The following is a 26,806-nucleotide window of genomic DNA, read 5'->3' on the forward strand; positions in this document are numbered from 1 at the left end:
ACATGATGGTTTCAGTACTCTGCACATTTCAGGTCGTAGTATTGATTGAAAGTTACATATTCAGCTCTAGTCTGCAGTGAGGTTAACAGCAAGCTCAGCAGAAAACTGAAATATGTGTGGTTAAAACCATGTGGAGTCGTGAATGAAGATCCAACAAATGGCCCTTTCACAAGCTGCATAATAGGCTGTTAACTTTTACATTGTGAAAGGGTTTCTATTCATCAGTTACTGTGTATTCAAGAATATCAAAGAGCACATCAGAGAAGAGAGTATTCAATTTTTTGTGTTTGCAGTTAGCGCTGCTTTCAGTTCATTGTCTTTATTTTATGCTTTCCTCAACAAAACCTGGTAAAACTCATATCTGAATGTATGGTTTCAGACTTTATTTTATTGGAATTACACAGCAGTATTAAACAACCTTTATGGAATACTTCCGCTAAAAAACGGATTTAAGAGAAGCAGAAAATAGCTCATCTCACTAGAGAGTGATCTGAAATTATGTAAAACAGTCAGTGAATGCAGGAAATGAATTAAAACTCCAATCATGTTAGAATTGCTCCTCGAGGAGACACTAAACTACCTAAAACAATTGGATTAGTCTGGTGTTCAGAAAAGCTTATAATTACATATTGAACTAACTTTAAATAATTAGAAACTGGGGTGGTTTTTTATTTCTCAATCATAAAGACAATTCCTTCAAGCTTAACTCCTCTTTCTTATGTATCATCTTCCCCCGCAGCCAGTATTTCCGTGAGACGATTCTGAACGAGATCCGTAAGGCTCGGGAGCTGTACACTGGCCTGGAGCTGGCTGCCGAGCTGAGCCGCATCCAGCAGCGGCTGGACAACGTGGAGTGCCTTTCCGTTGACATCGTCATCAACCTGCTGCTGACATACAGGGACATCCAGGTATACCTGCTCTGAGTAGCATCTCTAAACATCAACATATTGTGTCAAATTAGGTATGCAGCCTAATGATAATTGAACAAATTAGATAATTGCTGTAGACGGATGGTGGTTTTTGCTTCCTGTTGCTTTACTGACGAAAATAGGCTCATTGGAAGTGGATTTTATTCATTTCACTATATTCATTTGCCAGAAACAGTTTTCCTGCCACCACAGAGACTTCTCATCCTTGTTATCAAAGCCTCCCTCTTGCTTTGCTCCATGAAAATAGGGTTTAAAAGCAATATGGCTGTCTGCACATTCAAGTGATTATTTATAGTTTGCAAGTTGAAATAGCAGGCGGCACAGTGGTGCTTTGTCGCTTCGGGGTAGGGGAGCCCTACTGTGCAGAGTAGTGTTCTCCCCGTGTCAGAGTGGATTTTCTCCGGGTACTCCAGCTTCCTCCCACAGTCCAAAGACATGCAGGTTAATTGGTGACTCTAAATTGTCCGTAGGTGTGAATGTGAGCATGAATGGTTGTCTGTTTCTATGTGTCAGCCCTGTGATAGTCTGGCAACCTCTCACCCAGTGTCAACTGGGATAGGCTCCAACCCCCCGTGACCCGTAACAGGGTAAGCAGTTACAGAAAATGAATGAATAAATGAATGAAAAAGATAATAGAGTCATGGGCCATTCCAGTTATTTAACCTGTACATAGTTTGGACTGCAGTATAGCATCTTTTCATTGACTGGAAGCTCTGCCTGATCCCCTCCAGCCCAACTGGTGGAGATCATGAAAAGAAAGGTCCCTGAATCAGTCAGAACACATCTCTCTCCTCCAAGTACAAATCTTGTCATAACCCTGATTTTACACCCTGAGAACACGACTCTTTAGAGAGGGACAATTAAAAAACTTTCAGCCCAAAACTCCAGAAAGTTTCTAGGAAAAACTACGAGGGTATATCACACACTCAGCCAACAACTGATACCCCTCTTAAGTTCAAACAAAGTGCCAACTAAGTACAGATGATCTGTGTGTGCTGCTCATGTCCCTGACCTTGCCAGAGGAAGCCACTGTACAAACCTACTGTACAAGTTAGAGAGAGGTCATCACCTCAGCATTAATCTGTCAGCGTCATCCCTTTTACCAGTGGCGCCTTCTCTAACGGGGGCCATCGCAGACCGCCTGTGGAGAGCTCTAGGCGAAGCTTTTGGTCTGCTCGTCTTAAATCTGCCGCTCTTTCCGCTCTTTAGTCTCCGCATTGCGATGGCACTCACCGTCCAGATCCTCCCACTCACCATAGGCAGCGCTCAGCCTCATGAATCATTCATCAGAACAACAAGCATTGAGGACGTGCTGAATTATTCAACATGCTTTGGGTATAGTGACTATGTGGGCAAGTAGCAGCAACAAAAATGTGATGAAGGGGCCACTCAATTATTGAAGTGCTTTTGGTGTTAAGCAGACAGATGAGTCTCCGACAGAATGAATAAAAAGACATCAGAAACTCCCTTGCTTCAAAGCAGCTCAATACCTTGATGAGTTTGAGTGTGTGTGTTTGGAGGACGCGGTGCAGAGATACATGGACAACAGTCCCACGATGCTCAGCGGTGGTTGTGGTGAAAGTGCAACAGGAGCTCATCAGTGTGTTCTCTATCGTCTAGGATTATGAGTCCGTGGTGAAGCTGGTGGAGACTCTGGAGAAGCTTCCGACCTTTGACCCCGTCGCTCATCCACATGTGAAGTTCCACTACGCCTTTGCACTGAATCGGTAAGGTACACACTAAACCTTTATCAGCTACCAGACTACCTGATGCACACGCACTCAGTTTGACAGATGATTTTTATAGGTAATAGTAATTAGGAGATTTTGATTCGTGGTAGGTGCTGCGATCAATTTGGATCTTCTGTCTCTTGATATGTGAACGATGTGGACCTTTTTGACAATAAAGCAAAAAAAGGGATGTGGAAAAAGTTGTTATTTACAATGTACTTTACATACAGGAAAACCCAAAATCAGCAACAATAAAATATGGAAATAAAACACACCAACATACAGTTATTAAATTATAAAGAAGAATACATCTAATCTTTAAATGCTAGTGTGTGCTGAAAAATGATTTAAAAAATAGTGGTAAGGGATAAAAAAATAGGAGTAAAGTGTAATACAAGACAAACGGAGGAAAAACAATAACTCCTCAGTAATTCCAAAGGGAGTGATTCATATAAAAACCTTTTAATAAAAGTGTGTTTTTAGAGGAGGTCAGCGATATAGCTAAGGGCTAGACCTTTTTGTGCTTTAAAAGTAATAAGTAAAATCGATTCTGCATCCTACAGGTAGCCGGTGCAGATGTGCTAAGACTGCAGTCAGTTTAAATTCTGGCTGCAGCATTTTGAACAAGCCGGGGACAAGAGATTGATTTTTCACTGAGGCAAGTATAGAGAGAGTTGCTGCAATAGTCTAGACAAGATGAAATTAAAGCAGAATTACCTTCTCTAAATCAGCATGACTCAGATTTTTGATAATTCTCTTCTAGGACGTCTCAGTGCTCTGCTGTTTAATTTCTTCATAGGTCACTCTTACACTGCTGTAAGCCCTAATGACTTTGTGTTTTTGAGAGATTTTCCCGTATTTATTTATTAATGCATTAATCTCCTTACTTTGACATATTGTTTATAAGCTTATAGCCTTTGATTGTTTTGACTTTGTGTATTATACAGTGTGTACTTCTGTTGATGAGGATGGTGAACTGCTGCTTACAGCTGCTCATGTAGTGTTAACTTAGGTATTATTCCATTAAATTCAATAGAACTGGGTGCCATTTCGATTCATGTTACAGCCATGGAGAATACTTTGTCTTTGGACATTGGAAATTGTGCAGCACACCTTAAAACAAATGTTGGTCCACAGTTGAAAGAGAGGATAAAAGACTTTCTACTAGACAAAACACATCGAGTCAGACACACAAAGAGAGACAAATTAAACGCCATGTAACACACTTGTGCTTGGGACATAAAATGCAAGATTACTTTACATTCGTTCTGCTAGTTGCGCAGTACAGAGGCCTAAAAGTTTCCATTACATTAGTGATAAATGTTGCATAGATTTTACATAATTTCTTTCAGTTATATTAATGATTTCCGTTACATTAGTTTAAAATTGTTCACTGTTTTAGATTAAATCCGGGCACTTATCATTATCCATCGTCTTTACCTATGTAGCATTTATTTCTGTTTTTATCTTTATAATATATTAAAAAAAATTTAAACAATTTAATTCATATTTTGATGTTTACCACATATTTGTAGAACACTTGGAACTTGAGCACTTGTTTGAAATGTGCTCTACAAGTTAACTTACTTTTGTTTGTGGATTATGATTTGAACTCAAACTATCTTGTTGATGCTTTCTCACTGCACAAGAAACCCACTTACACCCACTAACAACTGGCTTTTTTATTAAGTGTGAAAGATGACAAACAAGCACCTTTTATTCCTGAAACAAATGACTCCACAGTAGTCACATTATTTATCAACTCCAGCTCTGATCAGCAGTGAGGGAAATATGCCACCCAGGTGGAGGCGCTAATTTTCACTAATCTTCGCTATTCGGGCAGGATACAATGATGCACCACCACAAAATACTGTCTGTCTCCATCTAAGCAATGCTCAGACATTGTTCAAAATTTGTCTATGCCAAGATTGAAAGACAGACTGAGTAAGTAGGAGATATTAAAACAAAGACATAACCACCAACATTTTGACTTTCCTCCATGCTGCTTTATACTGTTTACTAACCTGTTTCTCATCACATTCATGATGTCAAACATGACACACTAGAAAAAAAAAAAAAAAACAGAGAGGTATACTCATCTCCTGCAGATCTGAGCACACAGTTCTGGTTTATTTGCAGTGGGAAAGGAGTCTGTCGCCTGTTTTTAGCATTTTTCACACATTTAAAAAACCTGCATTTACATGCCAATTTTGGTGGAAAAAGGATATTGTTCCTGTGTTAGTGGATTTATAATTAGGACAGCAAGCTTATCTGTTAGGGTGTCATGAGCAGTGCTGGGAGAATATTCACAAATTCCAATGAAATCTTTAAAAAAAAAATTATAAAATCACAAATTGGAAGATAAAAGCAGCGGCAAATTCAGGTTGAGAGCTCCCAGTGATATTACTGGCAGCATGTGTGCAGCTACTGTGCTCAGGAAAAAGACAGATGTACGACACAGAGAGGTTTTGACTGCCTGTTTCTCACCAGCTGCTTCTCTTGTAAACTTCCTGCGGTTTTCGCAGTGCGACTGCCTCAAACGGCAATAAAGCGTGCTGTTCTTTAATTTGGCAGCAATTGGAAAATGTTTCTGCAGGGTGCCAAGATGCCCGCGTGCTCTGCGCTGTTACTGTCTGGCCCATTACCAGGATGTGATATCGTGTTTACGAGCTCAAGGCAGCAACACTGAGACATTTTGTGAGACGGATTCATGCGTTAAGTGTTAGTGACAGAAGACACTCCCTCAGTTTAGTAGAGAGCAGGGCGCCGTGAGTGGAGACAAACAGCTGTGGGAGGTCTTTTGCGTCAGCGTACCTATTCAACAGGGTAGGATTAGTCACTATAAAGTAGCTGTGATTGTTAGGTGTTGTGTAAGGATGATTTCTTTTGTTGCATGACAAATAAGATGATTTGGATCATTAATTACGGTCTTAATTGTGTCCACCCTGTTTTTTTTATACATTTTTACAATTTATATCATTTAGAAATGACCCTGGTTATTGGGATGACCAAAAATAAAGCAGCATTTTGACTGGAATCCACATAAATACATACTATATTTTGTTATTATTATATTGCTTTGATTTTCTGGGTCTCAATGGGCAATATGACAATATGAGAGACAGTATTAATTTGTCTTAATGCCTAAATACTGTATGATTTTTCCATACCATTTATACCTTACAAGCCAGAGGTGGGACTGAATCATTGTTTTGCAAGTCACAAGTATGGCTCAGGTCTTTGCCCTCCTGAGTCCTAAAGTTTTTTAAAGTGAGTTTTGACTGCTAAAGAAGTCATAATGCACTCTTCACCAAATGTTATGCCATTTAAACAGCAGACTTTGTGTTTTCATAGCATGTAGCACTATTAACCACATAAATATTATTTTGGGGGGGGCGGGGGGGTTGGCAAGGATACTGCCTGGGTCGCCCATTCTACCCACTGACCTACTGGGCACCCCAAACAGAATGAAATTTGTATGTGTCTGTCCTTATTTGTTGTATTTATCTCATTTCATATTGGAAAAATGTCTGTATCTTTCACCTCCCAAATGTATAAGACCATTTTTGTAAGACTGTTCTTTCTTTAAAGTGAAGCTATATGACAGCACACTTTTTAAACAACATGCATTTTAGTCTTTGGGCTCTGGGGAAGGTCAAGTATCAAGCAGGGATGTTTCTGATGACTAATTTCTCTGTCGCCTAAATGAAAATTTCAATTAAGGCTAGTCGACTGGTCTAAAGGAAAACACTCATTTTATGGTGAATGTGCTCCAGCCTGGAGGTTATCATTTTGCGTCCCGGCGCATATTCCATTAAGTTTCTGAAGCCTTTACCTTCAACAAAGTTACGTGGAAGCATATCTTGCAAGGTCATTGTCATTGTTGTGATGAGCTGCGTTATTTTCTCAGACCGGGCGGGATCACAGCGTCTCAGAGTGAACGATGTAAAATGAGTGTGGCTAGCACCGCTAGCAGCAGCAGCAGCTGTCATTCCGTGCAGGTTAACATCCAAATGCTTGACTTGAATGTGGTTGCGCGTTGCTCCAGTAGAGTGATTATATTTATTTTCTGACAGCCTCCATGCTACCTTGTTTTCATTTTCTAGATCAAAGTACTGCCAAATCACGCTGGTTTTGCAAGAGGACATCTGTCTACTAGCACGTTACGGCGGGAAGGGGGATTGCTGTCTGACAGCTCTGTAGCTCCCACTAGTGGCAGGCAGCTGCATAACAGTTAAGCAGCGTTGTACGTTAATAAAACACCAATTGGTTTAATCGACTATTATTTCTGGTGCCGGCTAGCCGACTAATCGCATCCCTAGTATGTAAAGTAAGTATGTAAAGTCAAAAAAGTCACGAGTCATTGGTGTTAAAGTCCAAGTTGAGTTACAAGCCTTATTTGATTTCGTTAAGTCAAGTCTAAAGTCATCAAATTTGTGACTGATTCAAGTCCAGGTCATGTCACTCGAGTCTACACCTATGATACTAACTGCTGTATATCCTTTATTATTTCTGGTTGTACCATTATTTTTAGCAGCAGTAGATTTTAGGATGGAGTGGAGATGAAGAAAACAGACATTAACGTTTGGTTATTTTGTTGCTTTCCCAGTCGATTTAACAGAAAATGTGCTATGCCCTCATTCATATTGGTATTGTATTGTAAAATTACATTTAAGTATCGTACGCTTTGCCCCCCCCCCCAAAGCTTTTCTCTGCCTCTGACCCACTTAGACGCCCTAATAATAACTTCCGTTGCCATAGTAAAAACTAATGGCATTAAATAACAGTATTGAATCCATGTTGCTCTCTGCTAGTGGACAGCTTAGTTCTCTCCAATAGCAGCTGTCTTTTCTGTCATGGAAAAAAATGAAGACATATAATTTCTTTGACATTTAACCGGTGAAATGACTATATTGAAGCGTGAATACAAAATTACTGATATTATTAAAGTCTTGAGAAATTTGCTCCTGTCAAAAGTTGATTGTACATTGTAAGAGGCAGCAGAGTGATCAGGTAGAAAAATTGATCTGAGTTTGAAGCTGAATGAATTTTTTACCTCAAGTGGACTATAAATCATTACCTTGACTCTTTTCACTCAGCCTTGACCCAGCGGTGCGCAGCCCACGCCGAGCCCTGAGATTATCAATATTCGGCCTGAAGAAAGGCCTAACGATTGGTCTGAAGCAGGTGCTCTGCCTCTAAATGAGTCTGCCAGGTTGAAGTGTGCGTGGACTAATTGGCTTCAGTCTCTTGTCATGTGAGCGTCGATCGCTGTTGGGAGCCTGGCGAGAGCAGGGCAAGAATCTCCTCCATCCAAATACCAGTCGGCACTCTGGAGAGAAGAAAGAGAGAAATAGAGAGATGCATTAGGAGAGAGCAGGTCTTGTCTCCCCGAGCGCTCTTCCCTCTGGACGGTCTCCATGGTAATAGCTGTCAGCTCATATGTTTTATTTAACCTTCACGCTCTGGAGAAAAAGCCACGTTATGTTTATATCACACATTGTGCCTGTGTGCGAGAGTTAACTTCGTAACACCACTCATTTCTCGCTGAAGTCTGTGTTTTGACACGTTCATTAAATCAAGAACAAAGCCTTATCGACATTTTATCCCTCCAGAACAGAAATTACCCCCACGGAAAAGATGTTCTGAAGCACATTGATGCATGAATTAACATACTAATAAGGATTTTCCTGAAAATATTGGGGACCTTCCAATACTCCATATGTTATGCAAAAAACAAGTATGGAAATAAGTCAGCACTAATGTGAGAATTATCTTAATTAATAGTCTGTTTTTCTAGCTGATTAATATATCATGGAAATTAATGATTGATACAGTGGCCATTAATAAGGGCACATTATGCAGCTTAAGTGTCTCTCATCTGATCCTGGACTTCATCTCACTGATGTGTTGTTTCTGAACTGCAAGTCAGAGACCACCTTTGATTTAAGTAGCATGAAATAATGGACTTTCTGTTGGTTACATGATGTTGATGATTTGTATAGTTGTCTTTCAGTACATAGAATTAGCAAAATTATTTCTTCAGTCCAAAGCTCTTGTGGTCCACTGCAGGAAGGCGTCTCAACCCTCCCAAATAAACAGAAGTGACGTATTAAAACACCTGTTTGGCCCAGATCAACGATAGTGTCGGTCTCCTGGTTGCCCCAAGGCAGTGTCTTCTGCCACAAGCAATCAATGCTTGGACCTCGGTATAGCTGCATCTAGGTATGTAATGGTTATCGGTCATGTCATAAACAATGCTAAAATTCCTGACAGTTAATTTGGGGCAGCTGTTGCGCAGAAGGTAGAGTGGGTCATCCACTTATTGGAACATTAGCAGTTTGATCCCCTGTTCCGCCGGTCCGCATGTCAAAGTATCCTTGAACAAGATACTGAACCACAAATTGCACCTGATGGCTGTTTCATCGGTGTGCGTGTGTTAAAAACTGAGTAGCAGGTGGCACCTTGTATGGTAGCCTCGGCCACCAGTTTATGAGTGTGTGTGTGTGAATGGGTGGTCAGAAGATGAGAAAGACTACAAAGGTGCTATACAAGTGCAGTTCCATTTACCATCCATTTAATTTTACTATTTGAAATGTTAATTGTCATTAAAACCGTGTTTGATTACAGGGCTTTGAAAAACTCATGATAAATACTCTCAAGCATCAACCAAATTTAGTACCAGTCTCCTAGACCAACATATCCTCCTGCAGCAGTTCACAATATTCTATGACTTGGCGCCCCATGAATGACATTACTTAATTAACATAAAGTTACATAGGTTTGGTTTAGGAAAAGCAGCATGGTGACAGTGTACCTTAAAATGACTAAAAGTTAACTCAAAGGTGGAAGTCCTGTGTTTTTTGACCCATCCACCATCCCAACCATTTTTACCAATCTTAACACCCATCAGTGCATTAGTCAAGTGATTGCAGCCTTCCCAAATTTGTGAGCTATACATGAATTACTGGCACATGACTGTGTAGGATATGTATGACCTCTGGTGCATTACTTTTTGTAGGAAAACCAAACATGACAACAGCCAGCACAGACGCAGGAGTAGTACGCAACTTGAATTTGTTGTGCGTCAATGAAAACGTGGCAGAAGACAGTGACAGCACTTGTTTAAAGAGTGGGAGTGTAGCGGGCAAACCCAGTTAGGCTACTGGTTTATTGTATTGTCTTCATCTACAGGGACACAGAAACATGAGCAAGCATTTGAAAGACAGGCTTTCTTTAATGCTCATGCACATTTGATATGGTTTTTATATGTTTGTAGAAGGTGTTGACTGCGGTATTATTTTAATGTTAATGCAAACAAAAAGAGCTTATGGCTGTTAATTTTGTTGAGGTGTTCAATATGAAAAAAGAAATTATTTAAGAGTGTGTATCAGTACTTTTTAGTCATTTTTAGCTAATTTTGATAATACTGGGATAATAATTTAAGACATATCTTATTAATCCTAGAGGGGAAATTCAGTTTTTTCACTCTGTTGTTACTTACACGTTACATACACACAGGCCTGAAATACAGTGCCCTCCAAAAGTATTGGAACAGTGAAGCCAATTCCTTTATTTTTGTTGTAGACTGAAAACATTTGGGTTTGACATCAAAAGATGAATATGAGACAAGAGATCAACATTTCAGCTTTTATTTCCAGGGATTTACATCTGGATCTGATACACAACTTAGAAGATAGCACCTTTTGTTTGAACCCACCCATTTTTCATGTGAGCAAAAGTATTGGATGTGACTGACAGGTGTGTTTTGTTGCCCAGGTGTGTCCCAATTACATTGATTATTCAAACAATAAATAGCACTGAATGTCTAAGCTCAGTTTCAGATTGGGTACAATAGGTTTTGCCTGTGCAGACTGCATTTAGAAGAAGCAATTATGAATCTGAGAGAAGATGGACAATCAATCAGAGCCATTGCACAAACATTGGCCATAGCCAGTACAACCATTTGGAATGTCCTGAAGAAGAAAGAAACCACTGGTGTACTAAGCAACAGACGTCGAACAGGTAGACCAAGGAAAACATCAGCAGTTGATGACAGAAACATTGTGAGAGCTGTAAAGAAAGACCCTAAAACAACTGTTAGTGACATCAGCAACAACCTCCAGAGGGCAGGAGTGAAAGTATCACAATCTACTGTTTGCAGAAGACTTCATGAACAAAAGTACAGAGGCTACACCAGAAGATGCAAACCACTCATTAGCAAGAAGAATAGGAAGGCCAGGCTGGAATTTGCCAAAAAGTGCAGAGATGAGCCTCAAAAATTCTGAGAAAAAGTTCTATGGACTGATGAGACAAAGATTAACTTTTTCCAAAGTGATGGAAAGGCGAAAGTTTGGAGAAAGAAAGGATCTGCTCATGATCCCAAACATTCAAGCTCATCTGTGAAACACGGTGGAGGGAATGTCATGGCTTGGGCTTGCATGGCTTCTTCTGGGACGGGCTCTTTCATCTTCATTGATGATGTAACACATGATGGCAGCAGCAAAATGAACTCAGAAGTCTACAGAAACATTTTGTCTGCTTATTTAAAGAAAGATGCAACGAAACTGATTGGGAGATCCTTCATCATGCAGCAAGATAACGACCCAAAACACACTGCCAAAACAACAAAGGAGTTCATCAGGGGCAAGAAGTGGAAGGTTTTAGACTGGCCAAGTCAGTCTCCAGACTTAAACCCAATAGAGCATGCATTTTACCTGCTGAAGAGGAGACTGAAGGGAGTAACCCCCCAAAACAAACAACAACTGAAAGAGGCTGCGGTGAGTCTGGAAAAGCATCACAAAAGAAGAATGCAGAACTTTGGTGATGTCAGTGGGTCACAGGCTTGATGCAGTTATTGAAAGCAAAGGATTTGCAACTAAATATTAACTCTTATTCACTTTAATCTATTATAAGCCTATATGTTCCAATACTTTTGCTCACCTAAACATTTTGTGTTCCGTTACAAATAATGCTATCTTCTAAGTTGTGTATCAGAAAAAGCTGAAATGTTGATCTCTTGTCTCATATTCATCTTTTGATGTCAAACCCAAATGTTTTCAGTTTACAACAAAAATAAAGGAATTGGCCTCACTGTTCCAATACTTTTGGAGGGCACTGTATGTGGTTAGAAAATATTGATACTGTAGTGCCCTCTTTGATATAAATGAGTCAAACTAAATATTAGAAACGCCTTACAGCACAGCCCCTCAAGGAGTCAGCGGCACCAGAATCAAAAAATTCAATATGAGTATGAAGTTGGATCAACACCTCTCTAAAACCGTTTCAACATTATAACTTTCACAAAAATTAAGATTTATTGGAGCTCTTGTATTAGGCTAAGTTAAGTGTACCTAATAAAGCAGACAGCTGAGGTTATAATTAATTACATCTGTGAGTCCGACCACTACTTAATTGAAAATAGTGATGAGAATTAAAACTGTGAGTAAATTATCTTTGGTGATTTGATTTATTGCTTTGGTTTATGTTATATATTACTGCTCATGCTCGACAGCCAGCTGTCCTTCTGTTTGTTTTTTACAGTGCAGCAGAGGCATTAAACACATTAAAGGCAATTTATCTGCATGCTGAGTGATCAGAACAGGAAATGTAAAAGCTTTCCTGAACAAACCTCCATGTACTTCAATTAATTAACACCTCAAGAGGTTGCAGTTCATTTCCTTAGTTGTTTTTAAATGGGCTGCTCATTATAGAGCCTCCATTATTTCCTGTCAGGTTGGTTATAAGAGAACCTTCAGCACCTGAATGTTCCACTGGAGGCTCACAGCACTAGATAAAAGTGGAGGTTCGTTAAATGAACCCAACAACCTCAGTAATTTAAGTCGGGCTCCTAATGGCCTCCTCTGTGCCAGGTATCAGTGTCCCACAACAATAGCTGTGCTGTTCTCTAGCTACACAAACAAACACATAAACATACACGTAATTATGTGCTCACACACGTTGTCCACACACACGTACACCCGGCTGGTGTCGCTAATATTGATTCACCTTGTTCCAACCAGTATTTATTTTAGGTACCAGGAATATACAGGGTGTTGTACAATTTGCTTGTGTAGATTTTCTTTAAGTATTGTCCAGTTGCTGTACATCATGTACTGTATACACTTAATTGTTCTGTCAGTTATTTTTTAAATATTTATTTGCAGCACTTAAATTTTGTGATAGGTTTTTTTTTTTTCTAGTTTTGTCGTGTCGGTGGTCGAGTTGCATTGTGGGTAATGTAGGCACCACATTTTGACAAGAAGTAAAAATGCATGAAATAACAAAAATATGTATCTCGGGTTATGCTGCATCGATTTTGATCCCTTTTTTTTTCATGAGTTCTGCAGTTACAGGAGTGTAATGCTAAATTAGTGGGGACTCTTGTAAGGTGTCCTGCTTCTACATTCAGGTATCAAAAAGAAGAACTCTTGAGTGCATGAGACCAAATCTTGCTCTCTCTCATTACTAAACGGGATACTTTACCCTTTTTTTTTTTCCCTCCATCTTGCCAGTGCCCAGATCTCCCTGCTCATTTGCCTGCGAAAATCCAAAACGTGTCATCTAGTGGATTTTTGCTGGCTCTTGGGCTGTTCCTCAAACTAGATACTTCTCCATTTTCGTATGTCTGCCACCACAGAATAAAGAGAAGCGGATCGAGAGGGAGCTGCCCCTCTCTTTCTCTCAAACTCAGACCAAATCCGAATTAAACTGTAAAACTAGGCAGTGCTGATCAAATATAAACAAAGAATCTGTTACTTTATTGCCTATTTTGCACCTAAAATGTTTTCAGAAACATGCTTTAATGCACCATTTGCTGTATTTATGGAGCTTTTCAGGACCATGTTTTAACCTACTTTCAAGTTTAACCATAATGACAGCTGGTCACCACATTGTTTTCTGATAGGCAAATCCCATTACGCCACCCACCAGCAGGAGCATTTATTGGTTTGGTGCGTCACAGTGCATTCTGGTAGTGGTAGGTTGTCTACCTACCTCTCAAGCAGACGTGAATGCCACTTGTCTTTGTGTCTTTCTACTGCACAGACAGCCCAGTTCTTTGAAAAGATCATCTTTCCAGCAGTGAAATACTTCTTTAAAATGTGCTTGGAAGCAGTATTGGTTTACTGGTGTGTTCTCTATTGTTTTACAGCTCCGGTTGTTGTTAAATTGGAGAAGGCGTGCCTCCTGTTACTCCCTTAATGATTTGTGGAAACTCCTATAGTTTATGTGTGATCATCCAAAAATAGAAATCAGTAGAAAGGAGTGTTTTCATGACTCATGCTTATGTGTTAAAGGGACTGTGGATGGTTTAAACCAGTCCTTTAAAATGTAATTGAATGTCTGTCTTCTGTATTGTTATGGTAAATGCAGCTACTGTCACCTTCTAAAGGACTGAGAATAATCCACAGGTTAGCAGTGAATCATAAGTTTTGGGAGAAAATTGATGTAGCAGAGGTCAAGATGATGTAATCCCATGTGTTGGCCAAGCTCCAAAACCACTATCACACTTCCCATAATGCAGCTCAAGAGGATCTTTTTTGCTCAGCTATTTTCAGAGGCTGAGCTCTCCACATGCCTAATATAATATTGACATATTAAATCAATGGAGTGCCAGTGCCCCTTTAAGATTAAGATAATGTGATGTATTAACACTTATTAAGTGTTATTAGTAACAAATCCCCATGACAGCTTTCCACTGACACGTGCCTGGATGGATATTTGCCGGAAGCTGATTAGTTTTTGCTTCACTGCTACTCACTCGAGTTAAAAAACACCTGAATTCTTATGTACCTCCTGTCTGACTTTGCTTGCTGTGTGTTTGTGAGTGTAGGAGGAACCTGCCGGGCGACAGACAGAAGGCTCTGGACATCATGCTGCCCCTGGTGGAGGGCGAGGAGCAGGTAGCCTCGGACATCTACTGCCTGGTGGGACGGATCTATAAGGACATGTTCCTGGAGTCTCACTTCACTGACACAGCGAGCAGAGACAGCGGCACACACTGGTGAGAGAGACGGGACGGGGAGGCGAGTGGCTCCAACAGACGCTGAGTCACATGTAAATATTGCTAGAAGAAATGTTTTGAAGGGCAAGATGCATTAAAGATGCCTTTAAGGTGACTCATGGAACCATGGCACCACAGTTTTAAGAGTACTATGAATGATGCCATGAATAAAGGAGTTGGTAATAGCTGTTATTGTCAAGGTAAAACCCCTTTGTTAAGTGAGAGAATTGCAAGTGTCATGTAAGGAAACAGGCAGGCCAGGAGTCTGCGAATGACAGCTCATTACAGCAGTGATACATAAAAGGTTGCACAACTTGTTACACGTCAAACCAGGTGTGCAAAAGCATGAGAACATGAAGAGGTTTCAGTCCTGTCACATAAAAATGACGATAGATAACCGTATCACGGTGCAGGAAGCATGCGTTTAGGCATGGATGAGAGGCTCATGCTCACATCAGTGTCATCGGACGAGCTGAAACAATAGCTAGCTCAGTGGTGCTAGGTGAGCTAGCAGTAGATGCATGCCTCCTTCTGCATGGTGATACAGTTGGCGGGTGCAATTAATAGTAGAAAATAGTTCCTACATGAAACTGCTCACAACAGGGTCTGTGGATTATCTTGAGTAACCAGGTCATGATTTCTCTAAAGAGACATTGCTGTTGAGTTTTTCAAATGTATTATTTTGCTGCCTTGGGCACCACAAGCTGAGTGCCACTTAGCTCCATTGTATTTGAGAGAAGGCAGACATCTCCACAGTCGATATCTCAAGAACTCAGCAACTCACAGCAGAACAGTCTACATTAGATTGATAAATAGCGCCACAGGTAAAAGGAAAAATGTGTTTTTGATATTGGGATATACTGTCACTTTAAAGTAATGTAGTAATGTTAAAAGTTCTGCCTTGTGTCAGCAGTTTGGGCTGAGTATAAATTTTCCTTTTTACTCCCTTTTCACTCAATGTGGATTGCTCAGAAGTTATGTGACGGTTGAAGGTTTTTCTTGCTAATGCACTCCTTTATTCTAACACCACTGCAGTTCTTATTCATTTCGTAAAAGGAAGAAAATACACAAATACCGCTGCTTCAAAGATCAGTGTAGGTGTAACAGTGTGATGTGTTTAAAGAGAACGATCATTACAGCTGCTATGTTGGTAGATAGAGTTCAGACACACGTGGTAACATAATTCTCTTGAATTTTTCAGGGTAACCAAAAAGCACACACCTGAACTTTTCTAAATTTAAGCTGCTGCATCACTTCCCTCAACCACAGAATGTGACCACAGAGCTGCGGGCTTTTTCAGTAAAATGATCCTATGGTCTGATGACAGAGGCTGTAGCATGTCTGTTGTACGTGTATATGTGTATATGATTTTCTAGAAACGCAGTAAGGATGAACAAATCTTTTTATTCAGTTTAAGTGACTATGAAAGGAATTCATTGATGGATTTTTCTTTTAGTTCAGAGTGACCTTGTTCATTCACAAACAGCTCACAGGATATTAATTCATGTCTCACAATGTCCTAGTTTTCAGTCTGTTTAAAAAACATCCATAATATGTAAACATCCGTCACCACAAAGTTGTGACGTCAGACCATGAGTAGAACATACTGTGTATGAGAGGATGGCTGTACCTAGAATCAATATAAATCAGTCAATTCAGTTCAGCACTATGTGAATGATGGATATTGTTCCCATAATTTCTTTATCAAGAGCATGAACCTCAATGATAGAATCTAATAGATATTTCAAGTTAGCTAAGGATCAGTGTTACTGGAAACAATGCAGTTGTAAAAATTCAATTACTATACACTCACCAGCCACTTTATTAGGTTCACCTTGCTAGTACCAGGTTGGACCCCTTTTGTCTTAAGGAATGCCTTAATTCTTGGTGTCATAGATTCAACAAGGTGCTGGAAACCTCAGTAATTTTAGACATGATAGCATCACACAGTTGCTGTAGATTTGTTGGCTGCACATCCATGATCCCAAAGGTGCTCTATTGGATTAAGATCTGGTGACTGTGGAGGCCATTGGAGTACAGTGAACTCATTGTCATGTTCAAGAAACCAGTTTGAGATGATTTGAGCTTTGTGACATGGTGCGTTATCCTGCTGGAAGTAGCCATCAGAAGATGGGTACACTGTGGTCATAAAGGGATGGACACGGTCAGCAACAATACTCAGGTAGGCTGTGGTGTTTAAACCATGCTCAGTTGGTACTAAGGGGCCCAAAGTGTGCCAAGAAAATATCCCTCACACCATTACACCGCCAGCACCAGCCTGAACCGTTGATACAAGGCAGGATGGATCCATGGATCCATCCAGGATGGATGCTTTCATGTTGTTTACACCAAATTCTGACCCTACCATCTGAATGCCACATTCAAAGTCACTTAAATAACCTTTCTTCCTCATTCTGATGCTCAGTTTAAACTTCAGCAGGTCATCTCGACCTTGTCTACATGCCTAAATGCATTGAGTTGCTGCCATGTGATTGGCTGATTAGCTATTTGTGTTAACAAGTAGTTGAACAGGTGTAACTTATAAAGTGGCCGGTGAGTGTATATGTATTTGACAAACTGTTAAAACGGTATTCAGTTATTGTCGGTATAGAGGTATTTTAAGATGCTAATTACACATTTTTGGAGGGTGATTTCTAAGTTCAGTCCAGATCTAAACCTTGCTCAGACCTTTGAGTGATGAAGCTGGATGTTCCCAGCATGAGTGTGCCTCTGAAAACCCTGCAGAATCTGCTTGTGTCTAATGAGTAAGCAGAGAATGAGATGCATATGGAGGCTTTCCAGAACCTTGGTGAATCCAGGAAATCTGTTCTGATTCTAATCAGGGGTATTACTTGGTAACTTGCTAGTTTGCCATCTTCTGTGTCAGTCGTGTGTGAGCATACAGAGGCTAACAGTAGCTGACGAATGTTGGCTCAATAACAGAGCAGCAATAACACGTGGCTGCTGATTGCCTTCATCTGGAAATTGCTCTTAAGATCTCATATCTGAGTCGCTTGAATATGCTGCTTGCGTTACCGAGCTCCCATCTGGCTGTTATTTTCAGTTCCATGTCACAACTTGGCAGAGGCCCCTAATAACATTCATACCCCTTCCCTCAGCAGAACAGATTGCTCATTAAATAAATGAAAATTTCTTGTTTTGCGAGGGTACTCACAGTTGCGGTTTGCTGTTCTGAGGTCCCAACTCAATATGGCTGTAATTGTTTTTTCTAACTTGAAGTGTCTCAGGAAGCTGGGGGAGCCCCGTGAAGCCATCCGTTATCTCAGAGATGCTTGGGAATTTTTATGATTCATTTCTTGGAGGAAAAGTGTTTATTGGAGATCTTTTTTTTGTCTCCTCTTAGGTTTAAAAAGGGGTTTGAGTCAGAGCCAACACTACACTCTGGGATCAACTATGCTGTTCTACTCCTGGCAGCTGGACACCAGTTTGACACGTCTTTCGAGCTTCGCAAAGTGGGTGAGTGGACGCTAGATTGAATCTCTGTCTTTACTCTGCTCCAGTCCTTCATGATCAATCATAATTTGCATTCATAGCTGCACTTATCAATACCTTTTATATTGATAATGGAAGAAGATATTATGTGTAAGAGCGTTATAACATCTTAAAGCTCATTGTTTCAGTTTTATGGATTTCAGCTTCACTGTCATGGCTCAGTCTCCGAACCTTGCCAACCCTGCTAGAAAACAGCTGCCTGCTGCTGCGTGTGTTAGCAAACAGATTCCAGCAGACACAAAGCAACATCAGTGTATATTTGCAGTTCAGTTTCTGTCTGCCTGATGAATGTTAGTCCACTCTTCACTGTCCTTTTAGCTTTGTTTTGGTCTCCAACATCTCAGGAGGGAAATATCTGGCTTTTAAAAAGCTGATAGCTCCACAGTGTTCACTAGCTAGTCATAAGCTGTGTCTGTCTGCTGTTTAGTGCCAGGAAAGGTAGCCTAGAATTGTTTTTTAAAGCTTGTTCGCTGAAAAGATCTGTCTGTCACAACCAAAAACAGCATTATAAGAGCTGCGAGACTGAACAATGAGCTGAAAGAAGCTATAAAGCTCCCAGAGCTGAGGGGAACTGTAGAGTTTGGCAATAATGGTTCGTGTGTATCACCACCAGCTAGGGATGGGAAGTGAAAAGGTTTTGTTAAAAACCAATGCTCTTAGTGATTCTGCTTATTGGTGTGATTCTTTATCGATACCCTTACTGTTTCCTGATCGGTTTTCTGTGTGGAAAAAAGTAGGCCTACACAGATTTTCAGCTTCAATGCTACTGTTTTATTATCCTCATATCTGAACATATGCAGTGTAGAAACAGGGTAGAAAAAGGCATTATCATTTTACAAACATTAGAAGCAGTAGCCATGCTTTGGACCGTTCCTTCCTCTCCGCCATGACTCCCTCTTGTTGCAAGTTTCCAGCAGCATAGATGCAAAGGAAAAACATCACTGGCATCCATAAAAGGAATTGATAAGCTCGGAGAAATACAGTTCCCATGTATCGGATAATTTGGAACTGGTTCTCAACTGGATTCCCATCCTTACTTTCAGCAACCCCTAACACATTACACATAACTGTATACTTCCATTGTACTGTAAAAATAATGATTATATCTAATAAAAATAAGATTATTTATAGAAACATTTCCTACTGTTTTGCGAATAAGTATGCCCTTAAGCCCTTGCTCCCAATTGTCTACGTTTACCCTGAAATCTGAGGCTCAGAGGTGCTCAGGAATGTGGGAAACAGAGCAAGCAGCCCTGCTGCTCCCTAAATTAGCACCACCCTCCGTCCCTCCAGGCCCTGCCTTCCCACTGCACTTATCCCCGCGGCCCCCACTTGCCTTTCCAAATGGCTGGTTACTGCAGGAGGACATGTAGGCGCAGAAGCCAAAACCATTGTCACAATTAACTTTAGATTCTTACATAATCTGATAACAAATCGATCCTTTGTACTTCAAGTTGTTAGCCAGACAAAATCACAGATGCCAGAGCGAAAAAAAAAGCTCGGAGATTCGTCTGGTTCCCAGGCTAGTACGTTGTGGCATATCCAAGTCGAGTGTGAACATGTCTTGAGCCTTTTTTGCTGCAGTCTCTCCTCAGCTGTCTTGTCTGTTTAAAATCTCAGTTTGTGACAGCCCAAAGGGAAACGCAATGTTAAAAATAATCTTCCTGTTGTATTAAATAATCTTTCTTTTCTTCCAGGAGTGAAACTGAGCAGCCTGTTGGGGAAAAAAGGCAGCCTGGACAAGCTGCAGAGTTACTGGGATGTGGGCTTCTTCCTGGGCGCCAGCATCCTGGCCTGCGACAACACCAGGGTCATCCAGGCCTCCGAGAAACTCTTCAAACTTAAAGCCCCCATCTGGTGAGGACGCGGATAAGCCGCTCTCAGATTTGCATGCCGAAAAACACATTTTAGACCGCATCCACCACCAACTGCGCCTGTGTCATTGTGATCTGAATTGGAGCTCTGCTTTGCCTTGAAATCACAGTGGCCATCTGGGGCCATTGAGCAAGCATTTGGTGTACTTCGCTTTGGAGAACAGAAAATATCATGGGGAGCTGGTTTTGCTCATTTGAACAGTACCTCTATCTTTACATGGGTTTTTATGCATATATATGAGCCTGGTGTCATGATGTTTTGTGAAGATTTTAAAAAGTGTTAGAATGTAAATATTTCACTCTGTGGAAAGAAAAACTTTTCCTCAACAGGAAGCATGGCTTGAAACAGGTGGTTTGACAAGATTACTACCATGAAAACATTTTTATCTCTTTGTGTCAGTGACATTTCTTATTTAGCCATGGCCAAAACCATCCTTAACTATAAACAAACAAAAACTTTACCTGATATGCCAGTGTGGAGGTATTGGTGCATACTAATGCAATAGATATCCAATATATTAACCTTTAAAGAATAACATTTTTACATGACGAGCATATGACAATAACTAATCCATGCTATTCACATGGAATCCCTTCATAGTTAAGGATCAAAGTCTTATCCTCCTGAGACCCAAACTTTTGTTTGGTATTAATTTTTAATTTTACCTAGCTATTAGGGATCAGTAGAACCCAATAAGTATGAAAAACTCAACATTGTCAATGATAATAAAGTCCCAATGTCCTCAAACGAGTACTTTCTAATTAACAGTGTTATTAGCTTGTTACTGTTACTAAAATTGGTCAAAATTGTCACAGTCATTATCAATCATAAATGAACAAGTTTCAACCATTAAATGTGATCAGGTTTTGGGCTTTGTCCACTTTTTTGTTGGGATCGGCTGCAGACCGACTTGGCAGATGGCTACCATCTTGTTTTTACATGGGTTATGGTATTGTGCCCTTACCGCTACTAGATGGCACAAAAAAGTGTCCACGAATGAGGACAACAGGTCTAAGTTAAGAAGAACGAAGCATAAGGTCAAATAAACCCAAAATGTGATGTCCTCATATGAGGACACAGGGTCTCAGGAGGTTAAAGGGACAGTTCACGCCCAAATCAAAAATATGTTCTTCCAAGATAATGTCAAGGTTATCCACAGATCTTGTTGTGAGCAGTTTGTCGTAGGGACTATTTTCTCTTTACCAGACTGCACCCGCCAACTGTATCACAGCGCAGAAGGAAGAGTACATCTACTCATGGACGAGAGGTTTGTGCTGGTGACAATGTGAGATGTAAACTTTCCTCAGCTAGCTCACTGATGCTAGGTGAGCTAGCAATAGTTGCACGCTTCCTTTTGCATAGTGATACAGTTGGCTGGTGTTGTTCAGTAGAAAGAAAACAGTTCCTACATGAAACTGCTCACAACCAGGTCTGTGGATTATCTTGAGTAACCGGGTCGTGATTTCTGAAAAGAGACATTGAGACACTTTTTGGCACTTTGAGCACCACAAGTCGAGTGCCATCCAGTTCCATTATATTCTAAAGAAAGGAGAGGTAACTACTGCCAATATCTCCATCACTCTGCAACTCACACTAAAACAATCTAGACTGATAAATAGCACTAGGGTTAAGAGGAAAAATATGTACTTTTGATTTTGGGGTGAGCTGTCCCTTTAACTGTCTGCAATAATACATAATTCAGACTTTCTATCGACTCCTCAAGATTGTTTAAGACTGTATCAGATGTACAACATGTGGAGGAGTACAGTAAACCGTCTGCAGCTCCTTGTCTCTGCAGTGCTCGCGACCCTGCTGTTCTTTATTTGTGTTTGTGCTGTGAAAACTCTTTAAGTTTCCATTAATGTCACAAAGAAAAATGAGCTCCAGCATGGAAACACAATCATATGGTATTGTTTGTTTCTGTGATCCTGCTTGATCTATGCTCATGGGTTTAAAACAATATAATTCACATGCAAATTATCTGCCAGAGAGTTATTATGTTTGCAGATGTTTTTCTGATGGGATGACATTTGGTTATATTTGATTACAGAAAGATTTGGACTCTGACCTTTTTCAGGGCACTGTGGATAAATGTTTTTTTCTATTTTTCTCTCTGCTTGGTTCTCAGGTACCTGCGCTCTCTGGTGGAGACCATCTTGATCTACCAGCAGTTCAAGAAACCTGGCATGGAGCAGCCGGCCCCCAAGCAGGAGCTAGTGGACTTCTGGATGGACTTTCTGGTGGAGGCCACCAAGAAAGACGTCTCCTCTGTCCGGTTTCCTGTAAGTAACTCCAGCCAAGGAACCCCGAATGATTCAGCTCAGGCGCTAATCAGAGGCTGAAACAAATGCAAAAGATAATGCATGCTCAGCAACTTTCATTGGTTAAATAAAGGAAGTGCCTTTATCCCTTCTCCAGGTGTTGATATTAGAACCCACAAAAGTGTACCAGCCTTCATATTTGTCCATAAACAAAGACGTGGATGACAACACGGTGTCTATCTGGCATGTTGCTCCCGATGACAAGGTGGGTGTCCATCATTTATATATGTCTAACAAATCTCACTTCCCAGTTTTGCTTTTTCTACTGTTTGCTCAATTCCTCCGGGACAGTATGGTGTTGCAGTGGTTAGCTCTGTCACCTCACAGCAAGAGGGTAGAACCCACTGGCTGGCTTGTGTCCTTCTGTGTGGAGTTTATGTGTTCTCCCCGTGTTACTGTTGGTTTCCTCTGGGTTTTTCAGTTCCCCCTAACAGGTTAGGTTAGGCATGCAGAGGTCAGGTGACATGGTGACTTTAAATTGTCTGTAGGCATGAATATGAGTGTGAATAGGCCCTGTTATAGTGTGGCGACCTGTCCATGGTGTACCCAGCCAGTCTCCCGCCCCTTAAAAAGATAAACAGTCACAGAAAATTCATGAATGGATGTTCAGTTCCTCCTAATTTTGTTCTTTTATTCCACCACAGTTGACAAATTTCTCTAATCTGTTCCTGAATCTGAGATGAAACATTAAAAAACATGGCACAGATTCACAAATAACATCCATTCTCACCTTTTGTTATCTAAAATGCCTCCATTGGCTGTCTAGATGTGTATACTGGCATGATTGAATACACAATCAGCACCAATATTACCTTGTCAGCCTTAGAGGAACATGGTACACCAAGTTTTTGTGGAGAAAGTTATATTTTGAATGGAAAAGCCACCAATCCATTATGGCTTTGTGCTCAAAACCAAGTATGGGAAGTTTGTTTTTCTCCATGCTAGCATGTTAGCATACATTATTATGAGACACAGTTAAATGTTATCTGATTTTTTGGGGCAAATATACATGATTAATGATACAAATTCTTGTTTCTGATTGGCTGGCATATACTAGTGGGCTTCAAACATGCTCTGAATCATGCTGCAAGTTACCATAGCAGCAATGCTGATGCTGTACATGATGCTTAAACTGATGAACAGATGGATGATGATTGTGAGTTTTCCTGTTTTGTTTTCTTTGGGGAGATGCTACGCAGCGATAATGGACTCTAGTTTCCTGTCATAAAGTTCTTTGTGTCTGCCATATTGATTATTTTCTCATATTGTTGTTTATAACTGCTCACTGCGGCAGCACATAAATAAAAGTGACTGCTCAACCAGAAAGTGGTCCTAGTAAAGCTGCTACATTGGCCAAACTGATTTCATGTTTTTACTTACTTTTACTAATTCATGTGCCATTGCTAATGTGATTAAAAACCATTGATGTCTTTTTATTACTGTAGCTCAATCAGCATATTATTAGTAATGCTACTCATCTAATGCTATCAGTCAGTGTTGATTGATTTATCCTCCCCTAGATGCTGTAAAGATGTTATTTGTTCTGATTTGTCCTGCAGCACAAGGGGATCCACGAGTGGAACTTCAGCGCCACATCAGTACGAGGTGTCAGGTCAGTGTCTGCCGTCTTTAATGATGCGTTCATATTACAGCTGAGTGATGTGACAGTGACCTCACACCTGTCTCCAGAGGGTGATTGGTTTAAATTTGTCATCAGATGGTTGGTTGGAGGGAAATTGTTAAGCTTGACCACGTCTCTAGACATTACTAGTTGAATATATCTAATAATTTTTGCCACTGAGAGGGATGTCACAACTGTTTTAAACCAACCCCGCCATTACGATTGTGCTGTTTTAATTTCTTACGATGCTTAGTTGTCCAATAAGACAAAAATCTTTTTGTTTTCTTTTATTTCTCATCAAGATTAAAATCTCTATCTCAAGAGGGACGTAGCTGTCTTTTATGATAACAAATGTTTACCATCGTGGTTTAGTGTGTTAGCATGCTCACATTTGCATGCATTTGATCACCAAAATTATTGCAATAAATCCTCTGAGAACCACAAATGTCCGAACAAAATTTTATGGCACCCCTATATTGAGATATTTTAGTCTGGACCAAAGTAGCCAACCAATAGGGCGACATTAGCATCACCATCCAACCACTAGCATGGCTAAACACATTGCAACTGCCACTTGTAATTGTTCTCTTTAATGTGGACCTAATGTCTGTAATGTTTGTCACCTCCATGTATTTTTGTCATGCTGTATACATGCTATATATATCTGCACAGGTCTGTCTTTAAAGTCGTAATCAAAATGGACCTCATTCACTAAAAGTACATGACCACAAATCTGTGCTGAAACCGTGCATATAAACGTTTTACACACAAATTCAGAATTCACCAATATTTTTTTACCTAAATTTGTCAGTACTCTGCCAACAAATATAGAACTGCCATAGACCATGGATACACAAAAATGATGAAGGCCTTGCTATCTTAGAAATTGTGAACACACAGCTTTGAACTAAATGCATACTGTAGAATATTATAACCACTTCAATTATAAAAGGCTTTCATAGACAGCATTTAAAATCGGTAATTTACTAATCTTAGCCTATTAAATAACGCCCTGTCATCCTCGTCAATTATTTTCATAATTGAAATATTGAAATACAGTGTAATTTACAACATGACAAAGGCATAAACATGATAAGCAAGAAGGAAACAAATGTAGTTCTAAACATATCATCAGTCAAACAGTTGGGTGGTAATTTATTTATTACTCACTTACAAACTGATACTCTGAAAACGCATTAACCAGTATTCCAAGCACCGCGGCGGTACGCACAACATGATTGACATCACACATTTGCAGTGGTGATGACGGCGTCTGTAAATAAGCCTATATCAATCACAGTGTGAAACAGCTACACTATATAAGTAGCAGCAGAAACCTGGGCCAACCTGACAACAGCATTCTGGATTGATGCTGACTGTTAATATGTAAAGGACTCACATTAGGGCCAAACATGTTACATGCACAGAGGCATAAAAGCGTTTTATCAAATGCATACAACGTGCAGATTCTATACATGACTATCACTTCACCTCTCTCAGCTCCAAACTGTGCCAGAGTATTCCATTAATACCACAGACAGTCTACCATGGACAGTTTTCATGATGTCTCTCTCTGCGTCTCCTTCTCCGTGGTCCTCAAAGGAATTCAGTGTCAGATCAGCGGAGGGGCTGTGCTCGCATGTTGCTAGGGAACAACTCATTCTCTGTGCCCACTCAGCCTGCAGACAGTCAGCAGGACACAATAGCAGTTCTGCGAGCAACAATACGACCACACACATACAGTCCCTCCGTTGTCTGGCTCGGCAGCTCTGGCCTTGGCACAGCGGCTCAGAATTGGACAAGTGCTCATCTTGGCGGATAAAACTTTCCATTCAGTTGTTGAATTTGTCTTTTGTGAAGAAATTTAGCATCATTTAATTTGACAATTTGCAAAACAACTTTAGTGTTTGGTCCACATTTCATTTGTGTAGAAACAAACTGTCATGATACTGCATATTTACTCACTTTAAGTAGGACGTGGTAAGATTTATTGTTACTACGTCCTGTAATTTGTCACATCTTCTGGGGTTTATATTTTGATGGAGTGGCTCACCACACTCACTGACAAACACTCTTTTATTTAATACCAGACATTTAATGGTTGATGTCATAAGTCCAATTAAAGGCCTCTTTCATTCTGTAAGTGAGATCTGCTCTCTCACTAACTGAACTGTTTCTCCTCAGCATCTCCAAGTTTGACGAGCGCAGTGCCTTCCTGTACGTGCTGCACAATGCAGAGGACTTCCAGATCTACTTCTGCACAGAGATGCACTGTAAAAGGTCTGTTCTCGCTCTCTCTGTGTTGATTGGACATCATTAAGCTCTTAAAGGTTGTTTCAGACAATAAGCAGACTATTGATTGTGTATACAGCTTCATATAATGTGATAAGAAATGTTCAATGACCTTTTTCTGTTAGTTTTAAATTTACATTATTGGGTTTTATGAGCCAATAATTGAAAACTGGCTTAAAATCAGAACACAGCTGTCCCCCATTTATTAACTAAATCTAAAAAGAGGGGTTTAAATGTTCACACGAGGTCCTTTGTGGTTTTGTTAATGGACAAATGAATCAAAACTAAGAGTCTACAGCCATGCTAGCAGCTAACATTATCACAATTAAAATGCTGACATGCAAGTCATATTTTACTGTACCACTCTCTGGTAGTTGATGTCCTTATTAAGTGTTTTAACTGATAGCTTTATTGATGGTTAAGCTGCATAAATCGGTTATAAGTCATTTATAAGAACAGCTTTTTGGTTGCCAGGTTGGGGAAAATAATTATACATTTGTCAGCAAATTATTAAGTATTTA

The 26,806-nt window shown here is 40.2% G+C and overlaps 1 protein-coding gene across 1 annotated transcript in view; it reads left to right on the top strand.

The window, feature by feature from the left end:
• Positions 1–26,806, top strand: part of map3k5 (mitogen-activated protein kinase kinase kinase 5) — a 107,690-nt gene that overhangs the window by 49,824 nt on the left and 31,060 nt on the right. The window contains exons 5-13 of the mRNA XM_033648524.2: positions 740–908; positions 2,550–2,656; positions 14,493–14,663; positions 18,028–18,140; positions 19,874–20,033; positions 22,180–22,333; positions 22,470–22,577; positions 23,932–23,984; positions 26,178–26,273. Of these exons, the coding sequence (XP_033504415.2) occupies positions 740–908; positions 2,550–2,656; positions 14,493–14,663; positions 18,028–18,140; positions 19,874–20,033; positions 22,180–22,333; positions 22,470–22,577; positions 23,932–23,984; positions 26,178–26,273 (1,131 nt within the window). The remainder of the gene's footprint in view (positions 1–739; positions 909–2,549; positions 2,657–14,492; positions 14,664–18,027; positions 18,141–19,873; positions 20,034–22,179; positions 22,334–22,469; positions 22,578–23,931; positions 23,985–26,177; positions 26,274–26,806) is intronic.

This window comes from Epinephelus lanceolatus, chromosome 13 (assembly GCF_041903045.1).
Source record: "Epinephelus lanceolatus isolate andai-2023 chromosome 13, ASM4190304v1, whole genome shotgun sequence".
Classification (NCBI taxonomy): domain Eukaryota; kingdom Metazoa; phylum Chordata; class Actinopteri; order Perciformes; family Serranidae; genus Epinephelus; species Epinephelus lanceolatus.